At 32.2% G+C, this 26,991-nt stretch overlaps 3 protein-coding genes across 3 annotated transcripts; 2 read left to right on the forward strand and 1 right to left on the reverse strand.

The window, feature by feature from the left end:
* The first annotated feature begins 3,882 nt into the window (after positions 1-3,882).
* Positions 3,883-8,072, forward strand: LOC114174675 (hexokinase-3-like). Its single transcript, XM_028059502.2, has 9 exons — positions 3,883-4,404; positions 5,195-5,345; positions 5,438-5,617; positions 6,022-6,096; positions 6,455-6,610; positions 6,689-6,787; positions 6,859-6,986; positions 7,337-7,418; positions 7,493-8,072. The coding sequence occupies exons 1-9, from the start codon at positions 4,133-4,135 to the stop codon at positions 7,844-7,846; spliced, it is 1,497 nt and encodes a 498-aa protein (XP_027915303.1). The 5' UTR covers positions 3,883-4,132; the 3' UTR covers positions 7,847-8,072.
* A 1,879-nt stretch (positions 8,073-9,951) lies between these two features.
* LOC114169000 (THUMP domain-containing protein) lies at positions 9,952-14,433 on the forward strand. Its single transcript, XM_028054009.2, has 7 exons — positions 9,952-10,107; positions 10,203-10,319; positions 10,744-11,190; positions 11,860-11,999; positions 12,086-12,206; positions 13,487-13,627; positions 14,127-14,433. Exons 1-7 carry the CDS (start codon positions 10,030-10,032, stop codon positions 14,199-14,201), a joined length of 1,119 nt encoding a protein of 372 aa, XP_027909810.1. The 5' UTR covers positions 9,952-10,029; the 3' UTR covers positions 14,202-14,433.
* A 970-nt stretch (positions 14,434-15,403) lies between these two features.
* On the reverse strand, positions 15,404-26,841 carry ALB1 (ALBINA 1). The gene is made up of 15 exons (XM_028058546.2): positions 26,536-26,841; positions 25,819-25,997; positions 25,180-25,264; positions 24,740-25,056; positions 24,146-24,269; positions 22,202-22,294; positions 21,161-21,256; positions 19,761-19,898; positions 18,907-19,107; positions 18,488-18,643; positions 17,911-18,018; positions 17,320-17,454; positions 16,748-16,909; positions 15,736-15,856; positions 15,404-15,660 (listed from the first exon to the last, which is right to left on the reverse strand). Exons 1-15 carry the CDS (start codon positions 26,782-26,784, stop codon positions 15,575-15,577), a joined length of 2,250 nt encoding a protein of 749 aa, XP_027914347.1. The 5' UTR covers positions 26,785-26,841; the 3' UTR covers positions 15,404-15,574.
* Between the last annotated feature and the right edge of the window lie 150 nt (positions 26,842-26,991).

The following is a 26,991-nucleotide window of genomic DNA, read 5'->3' on the forward strand; positions in this document are numbered from 1 at the left end:
AATGCTTTTGGCATTTAAAAATTTACATACATAGCTAGTGGAGATGCAGAGAAAGAAATAAAAGTTAACATGAATATTATGGGTTTGATTATTATTAATTAACCCGTGGTGGTGGTTATATTAAAGAATTTATACAAGATTAAATATGTTTTGAGTTTCAGTAAAATTTAATTTTTTAATTTTTTGATCAATTTGTCCTTCATAAAATCTCGTAAATTTAATTATTTTAATTAAATTTTGTTAATTTTATCTTACTATTTTGAGCGCATTTTATGATAGTGTTAGAATTATTTATACCGTTTGATACATTTTTGCTTCAACGTTAATTCAAATATTATAATAAAATACGTTTAAAATATTAAATAAGCTTAATAAAATTTGGTAAGAAATACTAAATTCACACATTTATAAAGATGAAGGACTAAATTAGTATAAAATGTGAAAGAATGACTAATTTCAAAATTCACTGAAACTTAAGGGACTAAAAACATATTTAACCTATTTCCATTTATATATATATTTTAATTCATAAATTTTAAGATAAAATTTAAATTTGTCTTTATATTTTTTAAAATTTAAAAAATATAAATATAATCATGTTTATATTTTAAATAATTTTTGAGATTGACATTTAAAATGTTTATAGTGATTTTTTAACTCAAATATTAGTTTATAACATTATTTAATATTATTAAGTTAAAAGACTATATTAATTCATATAAAAATTAGAAGATTAAAGTATATTAAAATTTAAAACATAAATAAATTTTAATTATATTATATATATATATATATATATATATATTACATTATAATAATATAATAATAATAAGTGTGTGAAGTGATGATAAAAGAAAAAAATGTGTCACTGTCACATGGGGCACAGGTCACCCATGGTCTAATCAGTTTTGTTTTTTAGATGTAGGACACACTTAATTTTCAGCACGTGTAATATTAATTGAAAACTTAATAAGATTCTTATATCGAGAACACATTGGTAGAAGAAAAAAAAATAACTTAAAATTTTATATATTTATTTAGTGAATATTGAAGTCAACCGGTTTCAATTTGGTTGTCCCATGAACACAGTTCATAAATGTACGGTCACGATCATTCCTTTTACCAACCTCCCTCTTCAATTACTGCACCCATTCCGAAAAAACAAAAATTTTCTCATCATTCAAGTAATTTGAATTATGCACTGTAAAATATTTTATTGTATCAGAAATATATAAAAACTATTTAAATGATAAATTTACTATTTAAGATATACAAAAAATAACAAAATAAAAATAATATTTATTTATTTATTTCGTGAGAAATGTGAATAATGAGTTGGTTGGTTTTGCTTTGTGCCTCTGTGAGCAAACACAGCTGGACTTAGCGGATTCCAGCTGGTACTGTACGGATCAAATACGCAGCTACCGTCGCCGTTTCTGTCTTTTCTTTATTTATTTTTTCATAATATTTTTAATATTAAAAAAGTGTACCTCCATCCTGATACTTCCTATTATTCCTATTATGCATTAATTATAAATAAAATGGTTCCATATATATTTTTGAAAGATTGGTTAGTTACTCTCCATATATGAAAAAACTTTATTTAAATAGTTATTGTAAGAATTAAAAAATATATGATGCAATGATTTGGTATTTATATTTTCTTAAAAAAATTAAAAATAAATAAAATGAGTTAGTTGAAGTGGTGAAACTGGTGCAGTGCCAAACGAAGAGTAGGACCCGCAATAAAAATTGGAAAATTACAGTCTTGCCCTTTTGAACGTTCAACCACGATCATTTTCTTGATTTGCGTGTGTTGGATTTGCAACCAGTAAAATGTGCGAGATTACCAAGATATCCTTTGTCTTTTCACTTTTGGGCTTTAATGTTTGTTTGACAAGTGTCTCTTTACCTCATCATTTTATATAACTCTCTGAATTTTAAATATTAAGAACTAGTTATTTTTGTTCGTGGTAACACACCAATAACTTATATTATAATTATTATTTATTTTAAAAATATATTTAATTTATTTAGATAAATATAGAATTATAATATAGGATAAGTATAATCTATAAATATGTAATATTATATTTGAATAAAAAATTGGTATAAGTGTCAATGTCCTTACAAATAAAGATAGATATGAATAATATTATATTATTCCAAAACTTTAAATTCATATAAGTAGATATTTATCAATGTATGAACATTGTTAAAATATTTTAGATTTGATTCAAGGTGTTAATTAATAAAAATATCGAAAATAAAATGAACTAAAAAGAAGTTGGTTATATTTTTAACTTAACACATAGTGAGTAATAAAGACAAAAATGAGTCATATTTTAGTCTAATTTTTGTTGTTGATGATTATTTTATATTCTCTATGAGGTTAAAAAATACATTAAAGAAATTGATATTAATATATTAAAATTTTATATATTAAAATTAATATTTATTTATGTATTTTGAAGATACAATAACATAAATAATCTAAATTCCTCTTATTCCACTCTTATAGTTTGAGAAGTATTTATTGGGATGACAAAGAGTAATCCATTATATAATTATGTTATTTTTCTATTTAAAATAAAATTAATATACATTTTATTTTTATTTTTAAATGATTTTTTTAAATTATATTTTTTAAATAAAAATGCCAATATATAGACACAAGAGGCATAATAATAATGAAAATTAAATATTAATAACAATAATGTCATTATTTATTATTAATCATAGGTAATAAATAATACCATTAATTATTTAAATAAATTAAAATTAAATATTTAATCAAAACTAGTTTATATGGATAAAAGTTAATTTTATAAATATCACTTTATAGTTTTTTTAATCTTTAATATTAATTAAATCATGGAGAAACTTTCCCTATTCTTTTCTCTGCTTTGTTTAGAGGGAGAGAGTGAACAAGAAAATAAAGAATTTCATTCATTTTTTTAATCTCTTAGTTCCATGTATTAATCCAAAGACCAGCTAAAAGTTGTATGTTGAAAATTTTATAGTTATATTAGTGCTTTGATTTTTAATTTCAAAAATAGTACTTTACAGTAACTATGAACAACTATTTTCAAGACAAAATAAAAAAAGTTTATTTAAATTACTTTACTTAGAAAACATGTTTAGAAAGAATGAAAACAAAAACGCCTTTAAGTATATATGTTCAACTCTATTTTCCGTGAATTTCTAATAAAATTAATCTGGATAAACATACATAAATACTGAAAAATAAAATAACATTTAAATTTAAATATAATTATATATTTAAACTACTAAGAATATTAATAAAGTGAATAATGTGATGAATAAATCGGTAAAACTAAACACAAGATAATATCTTTAACTAATCTGTATAATTTTAGTCTGTATCATTTAAGTATTTATTTTGATTAAAATTTCAAACTAAAATTTGTGATGGACGTGAATGTGATCATTCCTTACTAAAATTATAAAATACAGAATACAAAAGAATTAGTATTGTCATGCAAGTTTTAGTGAATGAAAAAGCCAGAAAATATTTTGGGCAGTTTGCTCAAATTATTTAATTTATTTTATTTTCCTTCATATTTTTTAGAATATATTTAAGGGTGTAATACATAATGACAAAAGAATAGAATGGAAAATAAAGAGTATTTATTTAAATAGGTGAAAAAAAAAAAAAGCAAGAGGAAAAGAAGAGCAGAAGTCAAAGTTGTCATTAACCTCAAAATCTGTCATAAACGGTAAAAAGATCGCGAAGAGATACCGTGACAAATCCGAAATATCGGAAGGAGTTGGAGGGCAAATCTGTCTTTACGCAGAGCTTATAAAAGTTTCGATATCGGTTCTTCTTCCATTCCAGCACATCCTAATTTCCAAACCACTGCGTACACAGCCGCCGTCTCTCTCTCACTATCTCACTTTCTCTCAACGGCTTTTTCCGGCGTATTTCGCCGGAGAACAACCACGGCTGCAATCGCCGGTGACTTGGAGGGCTTCGCCGGGGAGCAATCGTATCTACGGACGGTGGTTCGTAAGAGTTTGGTTTCGTGCATGTTGAAACGGCGGCGTTTGGTGGTGGTGGTGAGCAATCGGGAGAGAGTGGGGTAGGATGTAGTTTGGTTGATCGGGGGAGATGGGGAGAGTGGTCGTGGGGGTGGCGGTGACGGTGGCTGTGGCGACGTGTGCGGTTGCGGCGGTGGTGGTGGGGCGGAGAGTGAAAAGCAGGAGGAAGTGGAAGAAAGTGGCGAATGTGGTGAGGGAACTGGAGGAAGGGTGCGACACTAGGGTTGGTAGGTTGAGGCAAGTGGTGGATGCCATGGCCGTGGAGATGCACGCCGGGTTGGCATCTGAAGGTGGCTCCAAGCTCAAAATGCTTCTCACATTCGTCGATAATCTCCCAAATGGGTAATAATCTTTTTCTTCTTTTCCTTCGTTAGGTTCCGATTGCATTGCCCCTATGCTGTCCTTAACTGTGCCATTGAGAGTCTTCTTTGCCTGGGAAGTCAATGTGTCGTTCCCCTTCTTTGATCTTTGTTTTCTTTTTTTTCAGCATTTTCTCATTTTTGTCTTTTTACGTCGTCATTCTTGTGTGTAGTTGTGGTCTAATTACATCAAGATACTGTTTATTTCTATTTCACTCTTATGATTTGTGCATATTTTCTACCCACGTGCATTTATATCTGTTGCAGTATATATTGTTTTCAAATATGTCAATCGCGTTCTTTTTTATGTTCTTGATTTGATATGATGGAACTTTTAAGTTTTTTTAAATAACATTTCGAATGATTTTTAGAATATTTTTAGTAGAAATCAATGATATTACAATTCGTGATTCATGACTGGTTAAACAGTACTGTCATCGTATTTTAATTAAATTCCTCTTTGAACTGGGGTTTCTGCTGAACTACAACTTTTGCAACATCCACTGCATTGCCCGTTTATAGTGTACCATTTTGAGAATTCCTTACTATGACACATGATTTGAGTTACAGAATCTAAATGTTGGACTGCCATCGTATCTATATCTGTTTTGAGCGTTGCTCACGATCGCACACGATGCCTGAGCATATTTTTTTTTGGAATGCAGAGTGGTATTTGTTAAATTAATTTGATTCTATAACTTTGTCTCCGCTTTGATATGTTCAGTTCAATATGAATGTGATATATTTATATATTTTTCTACTTCTATTATCAGGACAGAGAGAGGAACATATTATGCACTTCATCTCGGCGGTACAAATTTTAGGGTTTTGCGTGTTCAATTAAGTGGTCAACCAACTTCAGACTTGGAACATGAAGTAGAACGACAACCCATTCCCCAAAATGTAATGACCAGCACAAGCGAGGTGACTTGACCAAAACACTAAAATTTTGGACTTACGTGGTTTTTGCTTGGTCTTTTAACATGGTAGAGGTTGACTGATTTTGTTGCCTGCAGGATCTCTTTGATTTTATTGCATCTTCGTTGAAGGATTTCATTGTCAAAGAAGGAGACGGTTCCAATATTTCACAGGGAAGAAGAGAACTTGGATTTACATTCTCCTTTCCCGTGAAGCAAATGTCTGTTTCCTCTGGCATTTTAATCAAATGGACGAAAGGTTTTTCCATTGTAGACATGGTTAGTCACGTGACTTTAAAGAGTTTTTTTTTGGGAATTGGAAAAGCTTATACTCTTAGGGAATATTATGCTATGTGGAAAATTCTTGTATCATGATTTTGAATAGGGTAATAGTTTGTTTAGTTTTATATTTTATACTTTATATAAAAAGTTATCTATAAGCCCAGTGCATTTAGTTAGTTGTGTCGCTAATATAATTCTTGTTCGGTTATCTTTCATATAGATCTCATTGCAGCCTTTTAACTGTATAGGCCAAATTAGTTTTTTTTAATGGCTTTTTGTGCTTCCCCCTTTAAGAGTTACAAAATGGAAGTAAAGAACCTTCTCAATTTGCAGAAGCTCTAATAATAACAATGTGTAAATATCATGACCATGTTATATTAAGAACAGCTGTCGGTTGTCAGGTAGGAAGAGATGTTGCAGCATGTTTGCAAGAAGCCTTGATCCGGAATGGCCTAGATGTTCGGGTAGCTGCCTTGGTAAGGAAGTACTTTCTTTTAACCCCCAGTTATATTTGTATCCTCCAACTCCAGAATGTTGCCCAGAACAATGTCTGATAATTACACAACTTGGTATTATGCCTGTTTAATGAATTGCTACGTTTCCAAAGTCATTTTTATCAGTTATTTCTACGTTTTTTTGAATGAAGGATAAATGGTGGTAGATTTATTTTTGTTGAGAAATTGTGTTGCATTTTTTCATTGCAGTGAAATTATTTTTTTAATGCACTCTAATTATGTGGAGAACTGTGCTGCCTTGGTATTGTGCATTATGTTTTATTTATGATTATTATTATTATTATTATGGGAAACATGATTTCATGTTCATGTTCAACAGGTTAATGACACTGTTGGAACATTAGCAGTCGGACATTATCACGATCCTGATACTGTTGCTGCAATTATAATTGGTACTGGTACAAATGCCTGTTATTTGGAACGAGTTGATGCTATTATCAAGTGCCAAGGTCTTCTTATGTCATCTGGGCGCATGGTATTGCTTTTTCTTGTTTTCACTTCTGTCTTTTGTTGCTTATGAAATTTCAGCAAGTTTAACTCTTCTGGTTTTTAGGTTGTCAATATGGAATGGGGGAACTTTTGGTCATCTCACTTGCCAAGAACATCGTATGACATTGATTTGGATGCTGCTAGCCCTAATCCAAATGATCAGGTGGGGTTCTGCATCAGATGACTTCTGTTGTTTGATTTGTCGTGACTAAAATATTGGATATTTGGATACAGGGTTTTGAGAAAATGATATCTGGAATGTATCTTGGTGATTTAGTGAGGAGAGTCATTCTCAGGATGACATTAGAGTCCGATATGTTTGGACCTATCTCTCCAAAGCTTTCAATGCCTTTCATACTGAGGTTAGTACTGAGTTCTTGCTGTTTGTTGAATGTATTATCCATTCATTTGTTTTTAAAGTCTGCTTTTTATTGTAACGGTTCAATTCCATTTTAGATTTTGATTGCCATCGATCAATTTCAATGTCTTAAAGATGGTTGATCATTTATTTTTGTCCATTACTTCTGGAGAGTAAATTTGCTATATATTTATTAAGTGAACTTAGAATGATTTATTTGATCCTGACTTGATCGCCTGATGCAAACTTTTTGCTTAGTATTAGAAGTTATACTGATGGTGAGGGTATGATGGTTTTTTCTTAATTTCTGAAATGGTGTGACTTACCCATTCTTGTCTCTTGATGGAAATTCAGGACTCCTTTGATGGCTGCCATGCATGAGGATAACTCGCCTGACTTGAGAGAAGTAGCAAGAATCCTTAATGATATATTTGAGGTAAAAAATATGTTTTGGCCTTGGGTGCTGTAGTGTAATACTAATATTTTGCTGTATTTGGGTGTGTGTCTCAGATCCCTGATGTTCCTTTGAAGGCAAGAAAAATAGTGGTGAAGGTGTGTGATGTGGTGACTCGTAGAGCTGCTCGATTGGCAGCTGCTGGTATTGTTGGAATCTTGAAAAAGATTGGTAGGGACGGTAGTGGTGGCATCACAGGTGGACGGAGTAGAAGTGATATGAAAATGAAAAGAACAGTGGTGGCAATTGAAGGGGGGTTGTATTCTAAATATGCATTGTTTAGGGAGTACTTGCGTGAAGCTCTAAATGAAATATTGGGAGAAGATATTGCCAAGCACGTTATTCTAAAGGTCACCGAAGATGGATCTGGCATTGGGTCTGCACTGCTTGCTGCCTCCTATTCATCCTAAACTGTCCATAAAGGGTACACTGCCATAAATATATATATAATTTGTTTAATATATTTATATATATATATATATATATATATATATATATATATATATAGGCACACACACACGTATAGCCATGTAAATCAGAATTTGTTCTCCATATTTTAAATATCTCTGTATAAAGGAAGGTTTCGTCTATTCTTTGACCAAGTTATCTTCATTTATATGATTATTATTTTTTTAACGCAGTGTGTTTATGGCATTGATGTCTCGCCTGTGACTAGGAAGGAGTGATATCTTTTGTGATTGAAGTTTGCTTATTATGTCTTGTTTTCTTGTTAACAAATTATTATATCTGAATGCTTTTTCAGTTACCTATTAACTAGCCTACAATGATTTTGTCGATGACAAGCCCAACAATTAACGTTGTTGTGATGAGTTTACCATATTAAAATGTTTATTCGAACGTCCACTTTTTTCAGGTTTATTTAAATAAATAATTTAGGTCGCAGTCTTTCTGAATTTCTTCTTCCCTTTTCTTTGTCTCTCATAATCCTTTCTTAGTTTAGTGACTTTATTCTCAACTGTCTTTTGTATTTATTTTTCACGTATGAAGAAATAGTTTACATTAATAAACATTTAAATCATTTTAAGCTTTAATTTATTTATTATGTTGTATGGGTATATGCTTTTCATGATATTTTTGGTATGTAATAATTAAATCATTCAATTTTTACTATAAAAGGTACTTACTTTTTGTATTTTAAAATAAAACAATGAAAGAAAATCTCATTTATTAAAATTTAAGGGATGGCGTGGCTTATTATTGAAAACATAAAAATTATGAATATTTATTGAAACAACTAAAAATTGTGAGTGGCCTGTTTAAAAGGTGGTAAAAATCTACTATGAAAAGAGAGTTATCAATGTCATTTAGTACCACTAATCGCAATTTCACTTTTATTGATAAAAGTTTGTAAAAATACTGATATATTTTATATTATATATATGTTAAAATAAACCATACAGCTTATCCTTTTAGTTAAATACAATTATTTAACATTTTGAGCATAATGTTTTTATACATGAGTGAAGCAGGCCACGTTATCACGTGGTCCTCTCAAGTTTTCTATCCCATTTTTATTCATAAGGTAGATACAATTTTATTAGCTGTATTCGTATGCAGAAAAATCATTCATCTGGTACAATCAAAATAGCACTGAAAAATAAATACTATAGTAAAGATACAGTTTTTTCCTTGATTTTATTCTTAAATTTTCTAGTTATTTTATTTCCAAAAAAATAATTCTAAAACACTTTTTATTTATTTATTTATTTAGGTAGATGTTTTAAGTCAACTTAAATTATTATAGTGTAGTATATTTTATTTTCAATTCAAATTATTTTTAAAATATTTTATAAATTAATAATAAAGAGATTCACTCTTGATATATATATATATATATATATATATATATATATATATATATAATTTTTTTTTAATTTTAATTTTTAAAAATTATTTTTCTAAATTTAAGGATTTTCTTTTTAATTTTATCTTTTTAATAATTATTTTTTAAAATTTAAATAATTATTCATGATAATTACTCACACAAATGAAAGCATCTTTAAAAACTTAAGTAGATAAAAGTGTGTGATAATAGAATATCAATAAATGGTATCGAGTAAAAAATATGTATTCTGTGAAAAATATATTAATAATTAAAATATACATTATTTATAATAATAAAGATGATTTCTTTTTTTTTCACGTATCCTTAATTATTTTAAAAATTAATTATTTTATAAATAATTTATTTTTAATATTTTTTTACAAATCTCTTTTATTTTAAATTATTATTTAAATTATTATTTTATATATTTTATTTTTTTAATTTTATATTTAATTATATATTTATTATTGATATTAATATTTTTAAAAATTAAAAAATACGAATAGCAGCGTTTGTTCGCTGGTAATTATTAAAATCAGTACTATTTTCCAATATTTCAAGAATAATATAGTAACTGATATGCCCAGAACAAATATTATTTTTAATATAAATAAATATATCAAATATATTTTTAATCCATTTATTATCTTCTTGAACAGAAAAGAAAAAGGAGAAAATAACAGTTATCGTAAAATAAAGTGACTCAAAACCGCTACTCAGCGTTACGAACTTGTATTTTTGTATGCAATGGCGTCCCAAGGTAAATCCGATGCAGGCGCCGCCGCTGCCAACGGCCGAAAAAGAAGACGCTATCTTCCTCATAACGTTTGTTTTCTCGTGTCTCTTCTCTTACGTAGTTTTTGCATTTCCAAGTTTCTCTTATTTTGTGGCTGAGTTTTTGTTTTCGTGAGTTTTTCCAGAAAACAGTGAAGAAGGGTTCGTATCCTCTGCGGCCTGGCGTGCAAGGCTTTTTCATCACTTGCGACGGCGGAAGGGAACACCAAGCCTCTCGGGAAGCTCTCAATATTCTTGATTCCGTATGATATACATTTATATTTAAGAATTAAACACGATATTTATGGGTAGAGTTTTCTGAATATGAGTTTTCACCTTCAATTTTAAGGAGATACCGATACCGCTTAACTTTTAGTTTTGCCATTTGTTCAAATGCAAATTTCCACTAGAGCAAGGGTTTTATTTCTGTTGTTAGTTTATTTTATCATTTATCGAACCTAGACACTGTATGGTTGTTCCCATCACTTTGGCCCTGGTTGGTCAATCTGAGTTGTTTTAGGTGCTATCTGAATGTTTGTTTATTCCGAGCACAACATTCACAACATTCAAACACGTGACCTTACTAAAATCTGAGTTGAATTATATTTTGTTTTGAAGTGGGCACTATTTTTTTGGTTTCTTTTGCTTTGTGAAACTATATCATGCTTTCGGTTGTTTGTCATGCAGTTTTATGAAGAGCTAGTTGGTGGGGAACGTTCAAGTGTAAAGGAATTACCCAGCAAACCCTTAAATAAAAAAATCACGTTTGCAGATTCTGACTCTTCTGGTAGTGAGGACGATGATGATGATGATAATGCTGAGGAGGAGGAGCGGCAGGAGGAGGATGAGGCAAAGGCGGACAAAAAGCCCAAATTGGATACTTTAAAGGATGAAAATGTTGGTCTTGATGGTGGAACTGGCGGGGAATCAGATCCTTGTAAAGTTGATGAACCACACACTCAGGCATTAGATAAACTTAGTGAGGGTAAAGGAGACATAGATAATATTAAGACTGCAGAAGCGGTAGTGGATGAACTACCAGCTGTGAAAGAGTGCAGCAAAACAAACGTGGTAGAGAAGTCTATTGATAAGTTAATTGATGAAGAATTGAAAGAATTGGGAGACAAGAATAAGGTGACTTCATAAGACTAATGTTCTGTATACTATTTTATTCTGTCACTGAAAAACTTGGCTCACAGAACTTATGTTTCTTATATTTACGGGTTCACCCAATCATTTTTTGTTGTCTATGAGCATATGCACGTACTCGTGCAACTAATGCTGAGGTCTCTATCTGGGGCATGTTTATTTTTATAAAATTTCTACTTTCATTCTTATATTACTTTTAATGAAGAAAAACCACCTTATATAAGTACCAGTTACTGTTCGAAAGAAAATAACTTCTATTGCTTTTGCTACTTTTTGTATTAACTTTTGAAAATTAAAAAGTGACATTTTTTGTAATTAAAAATGTAAAAACATAAGATGCTTTGGGGCAAAAACTGACTTCAAGAGTAGTATTATATTATCTGGATATCTAAAATAATTACTGCTTATGACTTTTTATCAAGTAGTATTAGGATCAGCTTTTATATTTATCATTTTTCCTTGGTAGAGTTTATTTTTTGGGTGAAGAGAAGAGTAAATTAAAATTGTAGAAAGCACTGTGCTCAATTCTTCAGTTCATTGTGTGTTGGAGTATGATTTGAGGGTACTGTGGCAGACATCTGACCCTAGGATTTGTTTCAACTTTCAATTGTGAATTTGTGTTTTGCTAAGGTGATTTTTTTTTTTTCCGAACAGAGACGGTTTGTCAAGCTTGATTCTGGTTGTAATGGTGTGGTATTTATTCAAATGAGGAAGAAAGATGGAGATAGAAGCCCCAAGGATATCGTTCATCAGATAGTGACATCAGCTGCATCAACAAGGAAACATATGTCTAGGTATATTTGTAGTCTCTCTCTTTATGTGTGTGTGTGTATATAACATAAGCACAGAAAAAAACCGATGCAGTGTTGACTACTTTTAGGTTTATTTTGAGAATTTTGCCAATTGAAGTCTCATGTTACGCTTCAAAGGAGGAAATTTCAAAAGCAATGCAGCCTCTTGTGGAACAGTACTTCCCTGAGGAAACTCAAAATCCACACAAGGTAATACTGTTCTTGTATTACATTTTCTTTTGAACTTGCATTCCAAACTACACAAATGTTTTTATTGTAAATATTTTGAAATTAATATAGCTGAGTAGGTACTTGGTATTTTGTAGTCCATTTTACAATTCCTCTTTTACCTAATGCTCCAACTTCTACACTCAGTTATGTTTATTCTTGCAAGCTTGCAAAGCTAGCTTTACTGCCTTCAAAATTAATTGAAACTCTATACGTATCTGGCTTTCAAGAACTTATTTTCTGAAACACCATAAAGCCAACCTTCTTTATTTTTTCTTTTTTGTTGAAGGGGGGCAGGGGCGAAGGTTATTTCGTTTCGATATCTTGTGAATGAAATAACTGGAGCTACATTTGGGTGCCTAGGGATCTTAATTTGAAGTTAGATGTTGAGCTATCAGATTGTAATTTTTCATGTTTGTTGTGGTTTTTACTATTGGGATCCAATTCCTTTTGATTTGAAAACAACAAAATAAAATCCTTCACATGGCTGGTTAAGTTCAATGCTGTTACCACTGTTTTCATTCCTATCATTGATATAACCCCGTGATATCACCTGTGCTCATTGTTGTCTCCATCAGCACTGTCTATGTTCTCTCCTTTTGTTTTGGCACTGTAGCAAAAGCTACCTTTGCATCATTGTTTCCATTCGTGGTCTCCAATATTAATTAATGCTTCTTACCACCATTATTCCTTGCTGCCATTACTATATTGAAACCATTTTATTTGTATCTACTAAAAGTTCAATCATAGCAATTATGATACTTGTTTTTTACAGAAGCAATGGAGATATATTATTATCAAAAATAACAGTGGTGACTGTCAGAATTGGATTTGAAATTATTTTAATAGATGGTATGCTTATACAGATGCATGCATAAATCTGATAGTACTGTCGAATAAATTTTTTATCAATAAATTTGACACTAATGAATCACGCTTTACAATTTCCAAATAGCATGCATCCAACTTTCCAAAGAATATTTTAAACTTGATTCCAATTCTTATCTCTGTATAGAATTTATCCAAGATGAAATTTGGCACGGGCATTATGTTTACAACAGTGGGATGCATAAGAGGAGTTTGCTTTCAAGCACTCTGGAAAACTAATTTCATTAGTGTAGTGTAGAGATATACACATTTGTGTACTATATATATGTTGTCTGCAAGATACAAATGTTAACTAAGTATGCGCAATTCTTTCTATGGCTGGGTCCTTTTGTCTGCTGTACTTTTAAATACTTGACATGCCTTTTTGTATGTAGTTTGCTGTACTGTACGAGGCTCGGGCAAATACGGGTGTTGACAGGATGGAAATCATTGATGCTGTGGCAAAGTCAGTTCCTGGACCCCATAAAGTTGATCTAAAAAATCCTGATAAAACTATAGTAGTTGAAATTGCTAAGGTAAGAAAGCCATGGTCAGTCAGCTTATCTTGTGTACTCGTCACCTCATTTTTCTCTCCATTAGCTTCAGCAATCTTGTGAAGTACTTGTCATGACGCGCCACATTATGGTCCTACATTTTTTTTTCTTTCAAATTGACTGCTATTTTATTTAGTTGCTTAACTGCCCCCATCAAAATTTCCGCTTAACGTTGCTGTTGAACCATTATTTATTGACTTCCTTGAAAAACTGTTTAAATTTGACTATTTGGAAAATAAAGCTAATTTGATAAAAATCTCTACCTGTACTTTCACCAGTGCTCTAAACCACCAATTTCTGGCTTCTCTCGCGGTTTTTTCTGATTTTGCCTTGTTTTGTGTTGTCACCTCAAAAAGTTACAAGTGCATTTCTTATTTGAATGCTGAATTTTGTTCTGAAGTGCTGTAGTTGTCGGTCATAGTAAGTAATTTTTTTCTCAGTTTGGCATAGAACTAATGCATCATCCTCTTTCACTTGGCAGACTGTGTGCTTGATCGGGGTGATTGAGAAATACAAGGAGTTTTCCAAGTACAATCTGAGGCAGTTAACATCATAAAGAATGAGTCTTCTAGTACCTTGTGTTCTTGTTCCTATTGCAGCATTATAATAGTTTATCATATCTTGACTTACCCTTTTAACTTATGTTTTCTGGTTCACTCTTCTTGTCTTTGTTACTCTTGTCATTTTGCTGGGTGTTAGATGAATCTTGCCGCTAGTCCTTTTGACTACTTACTGTTGAAAGTTCTCACTAACGAAACGAAAAATTGTTATGCAGCAGTTTGGAGTAATATAGGCTCTCTTGCGCGGGTATAAAATTTCCAATGGATAATATAAAGCAAATACTTTTAATGAATATTTATAGGTAATGGAAACTTGTACTTTAATTATCTACTTATTGACGTGGTAAATACGGTATTATAGTAGTCATGCCTGCAAATATTTGTTACTCGTTTATAACCATTTTTATTTTAAAATATTTTTTAGAATTTAATTTTGTATTGGATTTTTATTCAGAAATATGGAATTATAATTGATTTTGTTTAAACTTATAGTGTGGGGAAATTTATTGTATTTGTTTTAATATTTTATAAAAAAATGTATGTATTATATATTAAGTTTCAATTTTTTTATTTAAAATTATGTTTTAAAGAATAATTTGTAAATGCTTTTATTTAAAAAAAATTACAAATAGATATCTATGAATACTAGTATAGAATAATCTGTTGATAGATAATGGGTAGATTAGCTATTATTTGCATAATAAATATTTTAGAATCTATTTAGAGTTATCTTCATGCACAGTAAGACTTGGATTGTTTTGACATACTATGATATGATAAAAATCACTGCACATGAATTTTGCAAACTTTTCAATTAAAAAAAAAAATTATACAAGAAATTCTGATCACATTAAATAAACTACTTACCCGGCTATGGCGTTTTTTCAAAACTTATCCATCTAGGAAAATTTAAATATAGACGACCTTCCTAAAGGAAAATCAGGTATATATATAAAAAAAATACTTGACCATTTCCCCATAAAAGAGAATTCGAATTTTAGATTTTTAAAGAATTTTCATCATTTTTAAATGACTTATTGTACACCTTAATTCAGTTAGAGTATTAAAAGAAATAATTTAATAAGCAGATGCTATTTTTGATTGATTTTATTTTTCATTTTCCTAAGATACATACTTAAATATAACCTAATCCAAATGCATTTCTCAACCAGACACTAGATACAGCTAGACTCCCGTGTATATGAAAATGGCCACGAGAAATTTACTCATGAAAAAAAATAATGGAACTAGCTATTACAATATGCTTTATGCTTCCTTCCCATCATAATAGATAGTTGCATTATTTTCATTAACATTTATGACAAAAGGGGGAAGGAACCCAGTTTGTCTGCTTAATTCTTAAAAGGTTTCATGAACTTTTTAAGGCTGTCAAAGCTTCCTTTGTTGCCGATGAGATAACAGCGTCTGAAGCATTTGGAAGATAATAATACTTCCCTGCAGTATGAAGTTATTTTATGAATATATTGCACAAACTAACAGTTCGATTCAGTAAAATTGTAGTACACAAACCTTGGGCAACTCTAGCAATCTCCTTGGCGAAACCCGTTGACACAAACTTATTCTCAGTGTCGATGACAAGCAGAGACATTCCTGCCTTATATATCTTCCCAGCGACCTCAAGAATTTCATCCTTTATTAAAACAAACTTAACGGTTAGTTCAGACTTGGACAAGTACAAGGAACTGAACCTGTGATGTATATATATGTATGTATGTAAGTAAATCTTGCCAATGCACACATAACAGGATTCAAAAGATCATGGGAGTAAAAGCTTAGTGAAATAACAAATAATGTTTTGCCTTAAAATAAAGGAGATAAAGAAATCTCACATTAAGATTAATAAGCCTCCGCATTGCAAAAATGGTGAAAATATATAATGAAAGCTCAGAGAACGATGTAAACTAAATATAGTATTATTGGAAAGAGCATTACTTGAACTACATATAATTGGCTTCTTCACTGCAATGGATAACATGTTCTAAATTTTTGGTGTCAGGAAATGGCTTCCATGTGCCATTGGGATTTGTCATGATGGTACCCACATGCCTGACTGATCCTTAATGGGGATGCATGTTCATTCTATCGACCCCTCCCCCTGCTACCCATTTTCCTTGAGCCCAACTGCTTAACCCTCATGGATCCAACTCCTCACCAACCCCACCAATGGGGAGTCCAGAAAACTTTCTCAGTGGGACCAAAAAATAATTTATAATAATTTCACAAAAGTAAAAATCACAAGGTGTTACAAAGTGCATATCTCATGAAAAAGAAATATAAAATAATTTAGTTTGCATATCATATTATGTTTGAGCTTTACCAAAATTGCAATATGGGGGCAAAATATAAATTTTAACGGGGATTTTTTTTTTTTTTCATATAAAAAAACGTTGTGGTAAGAATAAGAAGCATAATGTGCATCCGCCCATGCCACCACACACAAAAATGACAAAACAGAATATGACAGTTTAGGTTTGTGTCACTTGAAAGTAATTACGAGTCCAATTACAAAGCTTAATCATACCTTCAATTCTTGAGCTGAAGGTTTTGGAGCCTCAGCAGCAGCTGCTGCTTCAGGGTCAGTTGACCTTTTCAACGATATATTGGCTCTTCCATCAGTGATTGCAACAATCATTACACGTCCAACGTCGCCACTTTTCTCCGCATTTAATCCAACCCTAACAGCCTAAATATTTTCATAAATACGAATTAATAAACTAAAAAAAAACTTAATTAAATCCAATTAAAATGTTATAGAAGAAAGTCCTGACACAAGCAAGATGAAACTAGCATCAAGAGGAATTTTATATGAAATTATAAAAAGAATTCTAAATCAGAAAATACTGCACCACCAACGATCAAAACTGACATTATCCATCTCTCTTCTTCTTAGAGTCTATGGACATTGTCATTTTCATATAACTGGAAACCCCTTTTAGCTTAAAAATGTCAATAGTTGGAAATCATTTAAACCATTGAGAACAGTTTGAGTAATTTAAATAGAAGTACAGGGTTCTATAATTTTGACAGTGGTAAAACTTCTGTTCGTTCAAAACTTTGAATAAAATAAAATTGACATGAAAAAAATCTGCATACTGTTGTTAGACCATGGGCAAGTGGGGACCCTCCACCGCATGGAAGCCTCTCAAGACGTTTCCTTGCCATTGCAATTGATCTAGAAGGTGGCAGGAGAACTTCAGCTGCATCTCCACGGAATGGAATTATAGACACCTATTTAACAAGAGCAGTAATTATTTTAAAAAAGATTATTTAGACAGCATCATAGAATGAGCCGTGCTTTCTGTTTACTCCAGCATATCATCAATTAAACTTTTGTATGTTTGGATTTAGCAGCATGCGATAAATGACCTGAGAAAATCAAATTTATTGTTTCATTCTAACAGTGATTCTGGTTCAAGGATTTGCAACGGAACCAATATGCAAATCATGGTGTTATTTGTAAACAGAGCCACGCACAGGTTAACACTGAACAAGTACAAACGCACGCACTAGTTCTTTCATTGAGTATGCCTTCTCTCTCCAACTACTAGTTCTGTCTTCAATATGAGAATTCATTCGTTAAAAACTACATGGTGGATTGGCATATGTAATTTCTGAAAATAATTTTGATTCCTTTTCAATTATAAATAAATTCATAGATGTTAAAACTTTACATGACCTAAGCACCTGATCCCTGCTTGTATAACTCTCAGCCAAAAGCTTCAGTGCTGCACCTTTTGCATTCTGCATTCTGTTCAATGCCATGCTTCCACTTGCATCAACCACAAATATTACCTGCGGCGATTATTAAGATGCTTTAAAAGAAAATGCATAAAAGCTTACCACAAACAAGTTCAATAATTCTTTAATAACCGCTTTCATAGCAAATATCACATCAGACTACCTTAGTGATTTAAATTAGATTCCATACTAGCCTAGTCAGACAAGCTTTTGTTATGAAATCAATTCCTCTGGTTGAATACAGATAAAAAATATTGACGTTTAAATCCTACAAAAAAGAAAATCAGAATGACTTAGTTACTAATCATATTGACAGTAAGAACTTTAATTAGCATGATTTTAGTTCCTGATGAAGGACTAAAACCGCACCTTTTTTAAGTAACTGTAAGGACTAGAAATGAATTAAATTCTTATAGCACAAAAACCAACATTTTGAAGAAACCAAAACCATTTTTATCCTTCTTTATATTTAGATTTCAAATTAATTATTGTGAATAGAAATCCTGAATGAGAAGACATGTACCAATGCTCCTGCTTTCCGTGCCATTCTCTTTGCCCTCATGTCAGTTTTCTCCACAAATACTTTTCTACTGTTTCCAGAGTCTTTTGCCCTTCGCAATTTTTGATAAGGTGCAGCAGCTCTGAGGGTTGCATCAACAGCTAACCTCTTTACAGGCCCCTGCAAACAGTGAGAGCATTTGTTGAGGGAAAAAGCATATCCAATACTGATGGCAATTAAAGTTTACTAGTCAATGAGCATCACGATAGTTAAATTTGAAAGCCATGACAAAAATGCAAATGCATACACAGATAAAAACATTCAAGTAGATAAATGAACAGTGTTTATCAAAATTCCATTGAAAAACTTTCAACAGTAAACAAGTATATTTGATGCTATGTATTTTGATTCTAGGACAAACAAATGGAGTTAGAAGTACCAACCTTTGGAAGCATTGGTTTGATGTATCGACCTCTATCCTCTGAAAATATAACATTTTTGGCCCTGCCAGCCCTCCCTCGGCGCCTCTGTGCTTGTTGGGCAAAGAAAAGGAGTTTTTCATCTACCAAGCCCCCTTCCGCATCAAAGATAAACTCTTCAGGTAATTGTTCTTGCTGCTGTTCATTCTCTTCATCCTTGTCATCCTGAATTTTACAAGTACACGAAGGTGGACGTTAAAACTTAATAACATCAAGAACATTGCTCTTGAATTTAGGTTGCACCTAACTGAACCCCACTTGCTAGCTCATAAGGTGCGAATTGTCAATTCAATAATAATATTTACTCCAGCTTGGTATATAGTGGATGTTAGATCTCAAGGCTCTCCTCACACTCAGAATGGACATCTGGATCATAGAGACAGTGGGACTTAATTTTTTTACATTGCACTGAGAAAGTTGTGGCTAGGATTGGTAAAGGAAAACTGTGCTAAGTACATTTTCTGGACATTTGATAGTAACCCAATATCAAATCTATGATAGGTTATGACACCATCTTGATTCAGGTTGAGCTTAATTTAACCCCAAAAGTTTAGTCATTAAGGGGAGATTTCCCAAGCCTTTATGGCCTCTATTTGGGCCACAAGACAACTTCAATCGATATAGGATCTATAATTTTTTGTTTATAAAATCTTATGCAAATAAGTCCATATACAAACATTCATTTTAAAATAAAGGAAATCATAAGGTCACAACATGACTAGAATAATATTCTCCAGTAAATGGTCCAAAATCTATTACTTTCAAAAAGGATTTGTCTTTAAAAGAGTTAATTAACTTGAACGATGGTTTAACTCAACCTCTTGATCTTCTTCCTCTTCATTTTGTTCTTCGCCAGATTCTTGATTTTGCGGAGGAGGCGGAGGAGGAGGAGGCTGATTTTGTTGATCTGGTGGGCTCTCAGTAACAATTGACCGGGGCAGAATGACCAATTCTACCTGTATCAGAAAATGTATGATAAACAATTTACTGTATAGGTTCTTTATTATTTTAAAAAAAGTAAAATAACAATTTCTACCGATTATTTTACAAGATGTACCTACCTAAGAATAACTCATAACTGGTATAAATGTATACATAAAGAATGAAGATGATCAAGTCAGGGTATAACAATCAGTTTTCATAAAACTTCTCTCTCACACACAAAGCATTAAAGCTAAATTATAAAGCTAGGATAAAAATACTAACCCCCAACATCTCCTTCCAAAATAATGAAAAAATACTGAAATTATGCCACAGAATATTGAATAACTTTCCTTAGTCCTTTTCATGAGGATTTGCAGATCAAATTGTTAGATTACTTTGAAATCACACAATCTGGGGAACAACCAATCTGTTTTCAGTCAACATTATTGTCTAGTTTCACTCTATTTATACCATTACACACACTTAAATCAATACTCAAATCCCACTTTCCCCTGTTTTCAATACAGAAAAAATGAATTATGACGACTACCAAGAAGGATGCTACCAGGTGCCAAAGACCTATTAGCAATATCAGCCAAAGATGGTCTGATTCATGTAGTTGATAATTTTAGAGTAGCATTTAATTCTTTCAAAACTTCTCCATCATGGTTCCAATTCATAGAAACACAAAATTAAACTTGACAACATAAAGACCATGGTAAGAAAATAAACATGAACGAATCCTTTTGGAAAGTGTGAATCAAGGAAATTCTTTTGTAAACGTTTCTTATCATAGGGGCATGTATGTCCTCAACAATTAGCAGGAAATATCTAGCGACAAATCATATTTTATTGAAACAAATTAATACAGGAGTGAAATTTAATTTGTGTTCTATCAATGTAAGAAAAAAGTATGGTCAAGCAATAAGAAATCATGGTAAATATGACTTCGAAAGCAGTTATGCTAAAGTCCAAAATTCTATTCATGACAATTTGTGATTTGATGACAGTCTCATCAACACTGTTAGTGCATGACATATTTTTCTTAAGTGAATAAGTGGCTGAATTTTATATTTTAAGTGCAAAGCAAGGCTAGATATTGACCCTAATTGATAAGGGGTATAGGTATCCTCACAAAAAAGGAAAGGTGGTGGAGAAAACTCCATAATTCAAATTTAAACTAACAACTTAATTGGTTATGTTCCTAGAGAAGGCTGAAAGAACTGTAAAGCCAACAGACCAAGGAGTAACTGATGTACAAAAATCTTGTATTCAATTTTCAACGGAAGCTTACAGCTTTTTTTAGGTCATCCACATAAACCTTTTCACGTCCCTCCAGAGCAGCTAAGCACTTCGCAACACGGGCAGCAAATAGCTCAGCTCTATGTCCCTGTTCTTCATCACAAGTATTCAAAATATCAATCAACATGACAACAATTTGCAAATTGGCTTTTCATCTCCAAACTACTGCAATGACTGAAACACTACACATAACAAATTAATTGTTCATTTCTTTTATCTTGAATAGACTATTTGTAGAATGATGGGACAGTGTCATGTCACAACGTTTCAAAAAAAGCTTAACTCTCGCCTGGTATCACCAATTCAAAATTTTGGAATTATACATTGACCTAGGTCTTTTATACAAAAGCCTAGTTCTTACGCTCTTGCTCTTACCTCTGGCAAGTATAATTTACATGCCCACCATTATCACAAATATACGACATCAAATATACTCATGAATTAACGCCAAAACAATAAATCAGTTTAAGGGAAGGGGGGACTTTATTATGGGATAATAAAGACGTGTTATTTAATAACCTCAATTCAGTAATCAGTATTCAGTATAGTGAAGGGTAACAGAAAAAACACACAAAATTTAAAATCCTTAATTGACCCCAGGCATACAAAAAATTTCTTATGCTCCCATAATTTAAACTGTATGAATCAATATAAAAACAACTAGTAAAACCTTCAAAATTAGTATATGAGATGATTGTTAACAAAATATATGGTGCAAGCTATAATAGGGAGCATATCAAGAGAGAACTTTTATTATGAGTGAGTAGAGCGAATCGTGGCTATTCAGTTAAATCATTAAAGATTAAAAGATAAAGCCATGTGACTTTTTAAGAGCTAAGGGGCGATCATTAACTTTTAGTCCTAACCAGTCATATATGGTTGTATTGTACAGTCCAGATTAACTATATCATTCTCTCATAACGTTTGTCGCATTCACTTTGATGGTTTGTAACTTCAGAATATCTCTCACGTACACCAAATGTACCATACAAAAGGTTTTGCGTAAGTATAGAAAGAATTGCAGAGAATTTACCTGGCAACCACCTCGTAAAGCTTCAATGACCAGGTATTTTAATTGTTCACTGCTAATAGTAACATCTTTTAGATACTCTCTGGCCAATATGATCTGCACTAGGAAAATATTAAGCAGTTAATTAAACAAAGAATATATAAATTATAACAGCAAAGGGAGTGGAGACTAGACCAACATACAACAATGTTCATTGACGTACAATATCTCATGTGAGACTCAATGTATAACCACAGATTTATTATTCATTCCCACATGAGGCCAAGATTTACTCACTTTGCTACCTCTTACTTAACATTAGAGTGTCTTTTGGAGCATAGGAGCCCTTTTAGAATGTTTACTAGTGACGAATGGAAGAATTCTCATTTTGCAAATACAAGGGATGGAAGTTCAATTGAAGATGTGGTTTTATACAAAGAATGTTTGACGGGTGCTTTTCTTATAGCAAGTATCTAGAATGGTAGATTCTTATGCGAAACCAGCCATTGGTTTCATCTACAAGGGAATGGATCCGGTTAAGGAGAAGATACAAAAAGACTTTAATGATGACAAAAAGAGGAAATAATCTTCAAATTGAAATTTCATCTTTGGATTACACCTTTTAGAATGAACTGAAACTGGACACTAACTCAAATTATTTTTCTTTGTCTTGGACTAGCTATTTTATAGTTTGGTACTTTGTTTAGGCTACTTAGACTTAAGTAATTAGGTATTTCAATTGTTTTGTTTGCACTCAGGAGTTATGACGTGGTTGACATGCTTTCTTTCTTATGGTTTTTGATGAACTTAAGTTTGATCAAGTATTTTAAAGTGTGACATTGTAACCAATTTTTTTTAATTATTACTTGTATGAGTATATATCTCATAATTATGTAGGAGTACTAGGAACAATTTGTATTACGATCTCACAATTTATGATTTTGAGTCCTTGACCATCCCAACCATAATCGTGATTTTGACTTTGTTGCCCAAAGGTAGTAGCTGTCTATCATGAGCCCCATTCATTTTATGCAAATCATGTAATGAACCTATTTGCCTTGTTTACAATCTTATACGATAAGTTCCTTCTATACATAATACAGTAGCTTGTATAACAAAAAAACTTGACAGAAATTTGCTTCGTAAGTCAGTACATTACAACCCATGCACATGGACATATGTGGATGACACAACATAAAAATTGGAAAGGCTCTAGTATTGTAATAGAAATAGATCAGACCTAACTCAATTTCTAGTTCAAAAGAAAAGAGAATTACACAAGCCTTATAAGAAGTATTGACCATATTACCCAACTAGGATAAGAAGATCCTGAAGTTTGCAGGAGTGAACATTCAGAGCGTGAAAATTGTAAGATTAGATATCTACAAGTGGGCAAACATCAAGACTTGATAAGCTAGCAAAATGGAGGAGAATTGCCCATCAAGCCTTATAAGGAGTATTACCGCAACATTAATAGCCTATATGAGAGATCTTAACAAATACTTTCTTTGCTGTTTATTTTTAAGTTAGCAGACCAAAATTAAAAAGCTATATATTAGTATGAATAAGAGTGATTACAGGGGAAGAGAAATTGGGAGGGTCAGTTTCTGCTAGGAGAAAACTAGGCCCAGTTCAAGTCCTCGACAACTTAAATTACAGTAAGTTAGTTAGTTAGTTAGTTAGTTAGAAATACTAGGAGTGGGAGAAATGACAAGGAACAAATAGTTGGATGGAAATAATAGAAATGGGTTTGGATTTGGAGTAGATGTTGGCAGGAGAGAAAGAACTCAGATTTCCTCGGGTTGTGAGAGATGCCTATTTGTAACTTATGTGTTTCCATTTCTCTCTTAATGCTTTAATCAACTTGATTCTGATTCAAGGAGATAAATATTCAGACAAATTTCTAATCTTCTCTATTTGTTCTTCCCCTTTCTGATCAAGTTTTTATTATTTCCCTGTTAAACATACTTGAGTTTTTGCATTGTCGGTTTCCTCTTCAACCATCTCAAATACTTGGCTACTGTTCTCCTGAAACTCTGTAGCAATTCCAACAGCTGCAACACGGTTTTCAAAACTCATTGGAAGATCTGCACTGCAGAAGGGTGCATAGTTAGAAATAAGAGAGGTGATCAAAATTTTGACAATTCATTCCATTGAATATGTATTTGGGTCAGGGTTTTATTGCCCATGTAGTCTTTTCTAGTCATGATAATTTAAAAACCTTTTCAATGGGTCTTCTTTACGGTGTCAGATGCCAGAAATAGAGAGAAACAAAAAAAAAAAGAAAAAAAGAAAGAAAGATCAAGGAGCAAGGAAGGGGCAGGAAATAGAGGCAGAAAACATGTAAAAGAATTTCATCATTTGAGGATGGCTTCAGTATGTACAGATGGTAACAGATGATGGTTTCGTGATATTTTCAATCAAACTCTAAAAGTTGTTTATTTGGTGTTTAACTAGGTGAAAATTTTCCTATTTTAAATGCTTTATCCAATTCTCCCTATCTCCACAGCCAACATCCTTTGAGAACCAGCGTAAACCTCAAAAAGTTTATTACAGCAGTACCTTAAATTAACTGCAATGCGATCCAGCAGATGTTCACGAACAGCACCCTCATCTGGGTTATAGGTGGCAATGAGAAGGGGCCTGCAAGGGTGCTTGAAGCTGATCCCCTCTCTTTCAACAGTATTTATTCCTTCAGTCAAAACATTGAGGAGCAAATTACTGATACCCTCATCCAAAAGATTAATTTCATCAACATATAAAACGCCTCTATGAGCTTCTGCAAGTAAGCCTGGCTGGAAAACAGTTGTGCCTGTTTTCACAGACTCCTCAACATCAACCGATCCAATCAGTCGGTCCTCCGTTACTCCAAGAGGAATCTGATGTACAAATGAACACGTGATTTTTTTTCAATAGAAAAGGAATTTCTGCGTAAAAAGAAAATGAACCTTGGGTAGCTGAACAAAATAAAATATGCGCAAAGCAAACTTGCTGAACAGTACCTGAACAAAGGGAGACTTGACAATACGAGTTTTAATATTTCCAGCAGAATCATATTCCAGGCGCTCGGCAAGACCGTCTTCCCACCTACAAAAATTAAGCCTCCTGATTTAAATTTAAAATAGTGGAAGAAAGGAAAGAGAGGAATCCAAGATATATTAAGTCAAAAACTCAAGGATAAAAGAAAAAAAGGGATTGCCTCATCCTGATCAGAAAGATGTTATGTCAATCAGGATTACCTAGGATCGATTTAATAACTCTTCACCACAAAAGAGTGCAAAGCAACGTTTCCTGTGAATTTACTATAGCTAGTTCTATCAATAGGGTTAATTGGCATATCTCAAAGATGACAAGTGAAAATTTAGCAAGTCGACATACAATAAGAACCATAACAGCAATACAACATTATCAATTACGAATGACCAAATCATGCTCCACTGAAACAGTACAAACAAAATCACGCCATAAGATTAGAATGCTGATGCGTTCCTCCTTTAAGATCATATCTACTTGTATGACATAAAAAACAATGTCACATTTTTCATATTGGTTTTGTCTTTGTGCGTTAGAATAGTCAAATCTTTTATCTTCTCAAAACTTGTAAACTTTTTCTTATAAATGGAAGAAACAAGTGACCTTACTCTTCTGGGCACGATGGATCTGCATTGGCTATTGAGCCTACTACTACTTCAATAGGAGGCAGTACTGCATGCAATCCACGTGCCATTACAGTTTTGGCAGTTCCTCGCTTTCCAGATATGGCAATTCCTCCAATCCCAGGGTCAGTTGCCCCAAGTAAAAGAGCAGTTTTTATAGCATCCTGAAGAGCAAGTGGAACTTGTAAGATTCATCCTTCAATAGAAGAGCAAATTTGATTTGCATTTGCATATTTAGCAATGAATTGTTAAATTGAGTAGTAAAATACTCTAAGGATAAAGACGGCACAATTTAGAGCTACCTATCTGACAATTTTCTCTCCGCTTCGATCATTTCTTGAAATAAAAAACAAAATTCCATGAACTATCTAGCCAAACTACCTGTAATCCTTTTTGAATAATCCATCGTACGTACGCTACATTTTCCTATCTACGTAAAACATCAGAGTATACCTTTTCACCTTCCACGAACTAACAATAAGTTTAATCCTCGTATGCTTTCGTAACAAAATAACATTCAGAAGGAAAATATATAAATCGCACTATACTTAGAAGGCAATGCCGCATTGAATAAGATAAGAAAACACTTAAGTAAACACACGAGAGCAAACAAAGAAATGAAATATCTAACTACAATTTCCAACGAGAAATGAACATCGAAAGCAAAATATATGAACGAAAGAAGCAGAGATCATAAATTACTTGGCCTACAACAGCAGCGAGGGGGAAATATTGCCTTCCGTAATTTTGAAGTGGCTTCTCAGAAGTAACCAGAGCTCCATTTTCAGATTCAGCACGAACATGTGGCAAACGTTTTCGAATGCGTTTCGTTGGAAACGTGTTGCAGAGAGAGAGAGAGGTTTTGGATCTGAATGCAGCAAAAAGAGAGTGAGATTGAAGGTTCGGAAGATTAGCGGTGGTTGAAGCTGTGTATGCCAAAGCGAAACCCATTTCAGAGACTCTCCCTCATCACATCTCTTCCAACGTTCTTATTCAATCTTATCCCTTCCTCTTCTTCTGTTATTTTAATTTAATAGAAAATAAATAATCATGTTAAAAAAGGACAACAAAATAATTATAATATCAATTATAAAAATAAAATAGGAAGCAAATATTATGAAAATTAATATTTTTTGTCCGTGGTTACCATTGTATAAC

The sequence above is a fragment of the Vigna unguiculata genome, chromosome 2 (assembly GCF_037176805.1).
Source record: "Vigna unguiculata cultivar grain cowpea cultivar isolate G323 ecotype 2 chromosome 2, ASM3717680v1, whole genome shotgun sequence".
NCBI classification, from domain to species: Eukaryota; Viridiplantae; Streptophyta; class Magnoliopsida; order Fabales; family Fabaceae; genus Vigna; species Vigna unguiculata.

What these genes read in the sequence shown, in the direction of transcription:
- ALB1 (XM_028058546.2), bottom strand. Translation starts at nt 26,784, where the DNA reads ATGGGTTTCGCTTTGGCATACACAGCTTCAACCACCGCTAATCTTCCG. An exon ending in AAGAGGAAGAAGATCAAGAG is followed by an intron (nt 19,108 to 19,760) that starts GTTGAGTTAAAC and finishes TGTAAAATTCAG; the next exon opens with GATGACAAGGATGAAGAGAA. An exon ending in CACGGAAAGCAGGAGCATTG is followed by an intron (nt 18,019 to 18,487) that starts GTACATGTCTTC and finishes TAATCGCCGCAG; the next exon opens with GTAATATTTGTGGTTGATGC.
- LOC114174675 (XM_028059502.2), top strand. Translation starts at nt 4,133, where the DNA reads ATGGGGAGAGTGGTCGTGGGGGTGGCGGTGACGGTGGCTGTGGCGACG. An exon ending in TAATGACCAGCACAAGCGAG is followed by an intron (nt 5,346 to 5,437) that starts GTGACTTGACCA and finishes TGTTGCCTGCAG; the next exon opens with GATCTCTTTGATTTTATTGC. An exon ending in TCCTTAATGATATATTTGAG is followed by an intron (nt 7,419 to 7,492) that starts GTAAAAAATATG and finishes TGTGTGTCTCAG; the next exon opens with ATCCCTGATGTTCCTTTGAA.
- LOC114169000 (XM_028054009.2), top strand. Translation starts at nt 10,030, where the DNA reads ATGGCGTCCCAAGGTAAATCCGATGCAGGCGCCGCCGCTGCCAACGGC. An exon ending in CTCTCAATATTCTTGATTCC is followed by an intron (nt 10,320 to 10,743) that starts GTATGATATACA and finishes TTTGTCATGCAG; the next exon opens with TTTTATGAAGAGCTAGTTGG. An exon ending in AAACTCAAAATCCACACAAG is followed by an intron (nt 12,207 to 13,486) that starts GTAATACTGTTC and finishes TTTTGTATGTAG; the next exon opens with TTTGCTGTACTGTACGAGGC.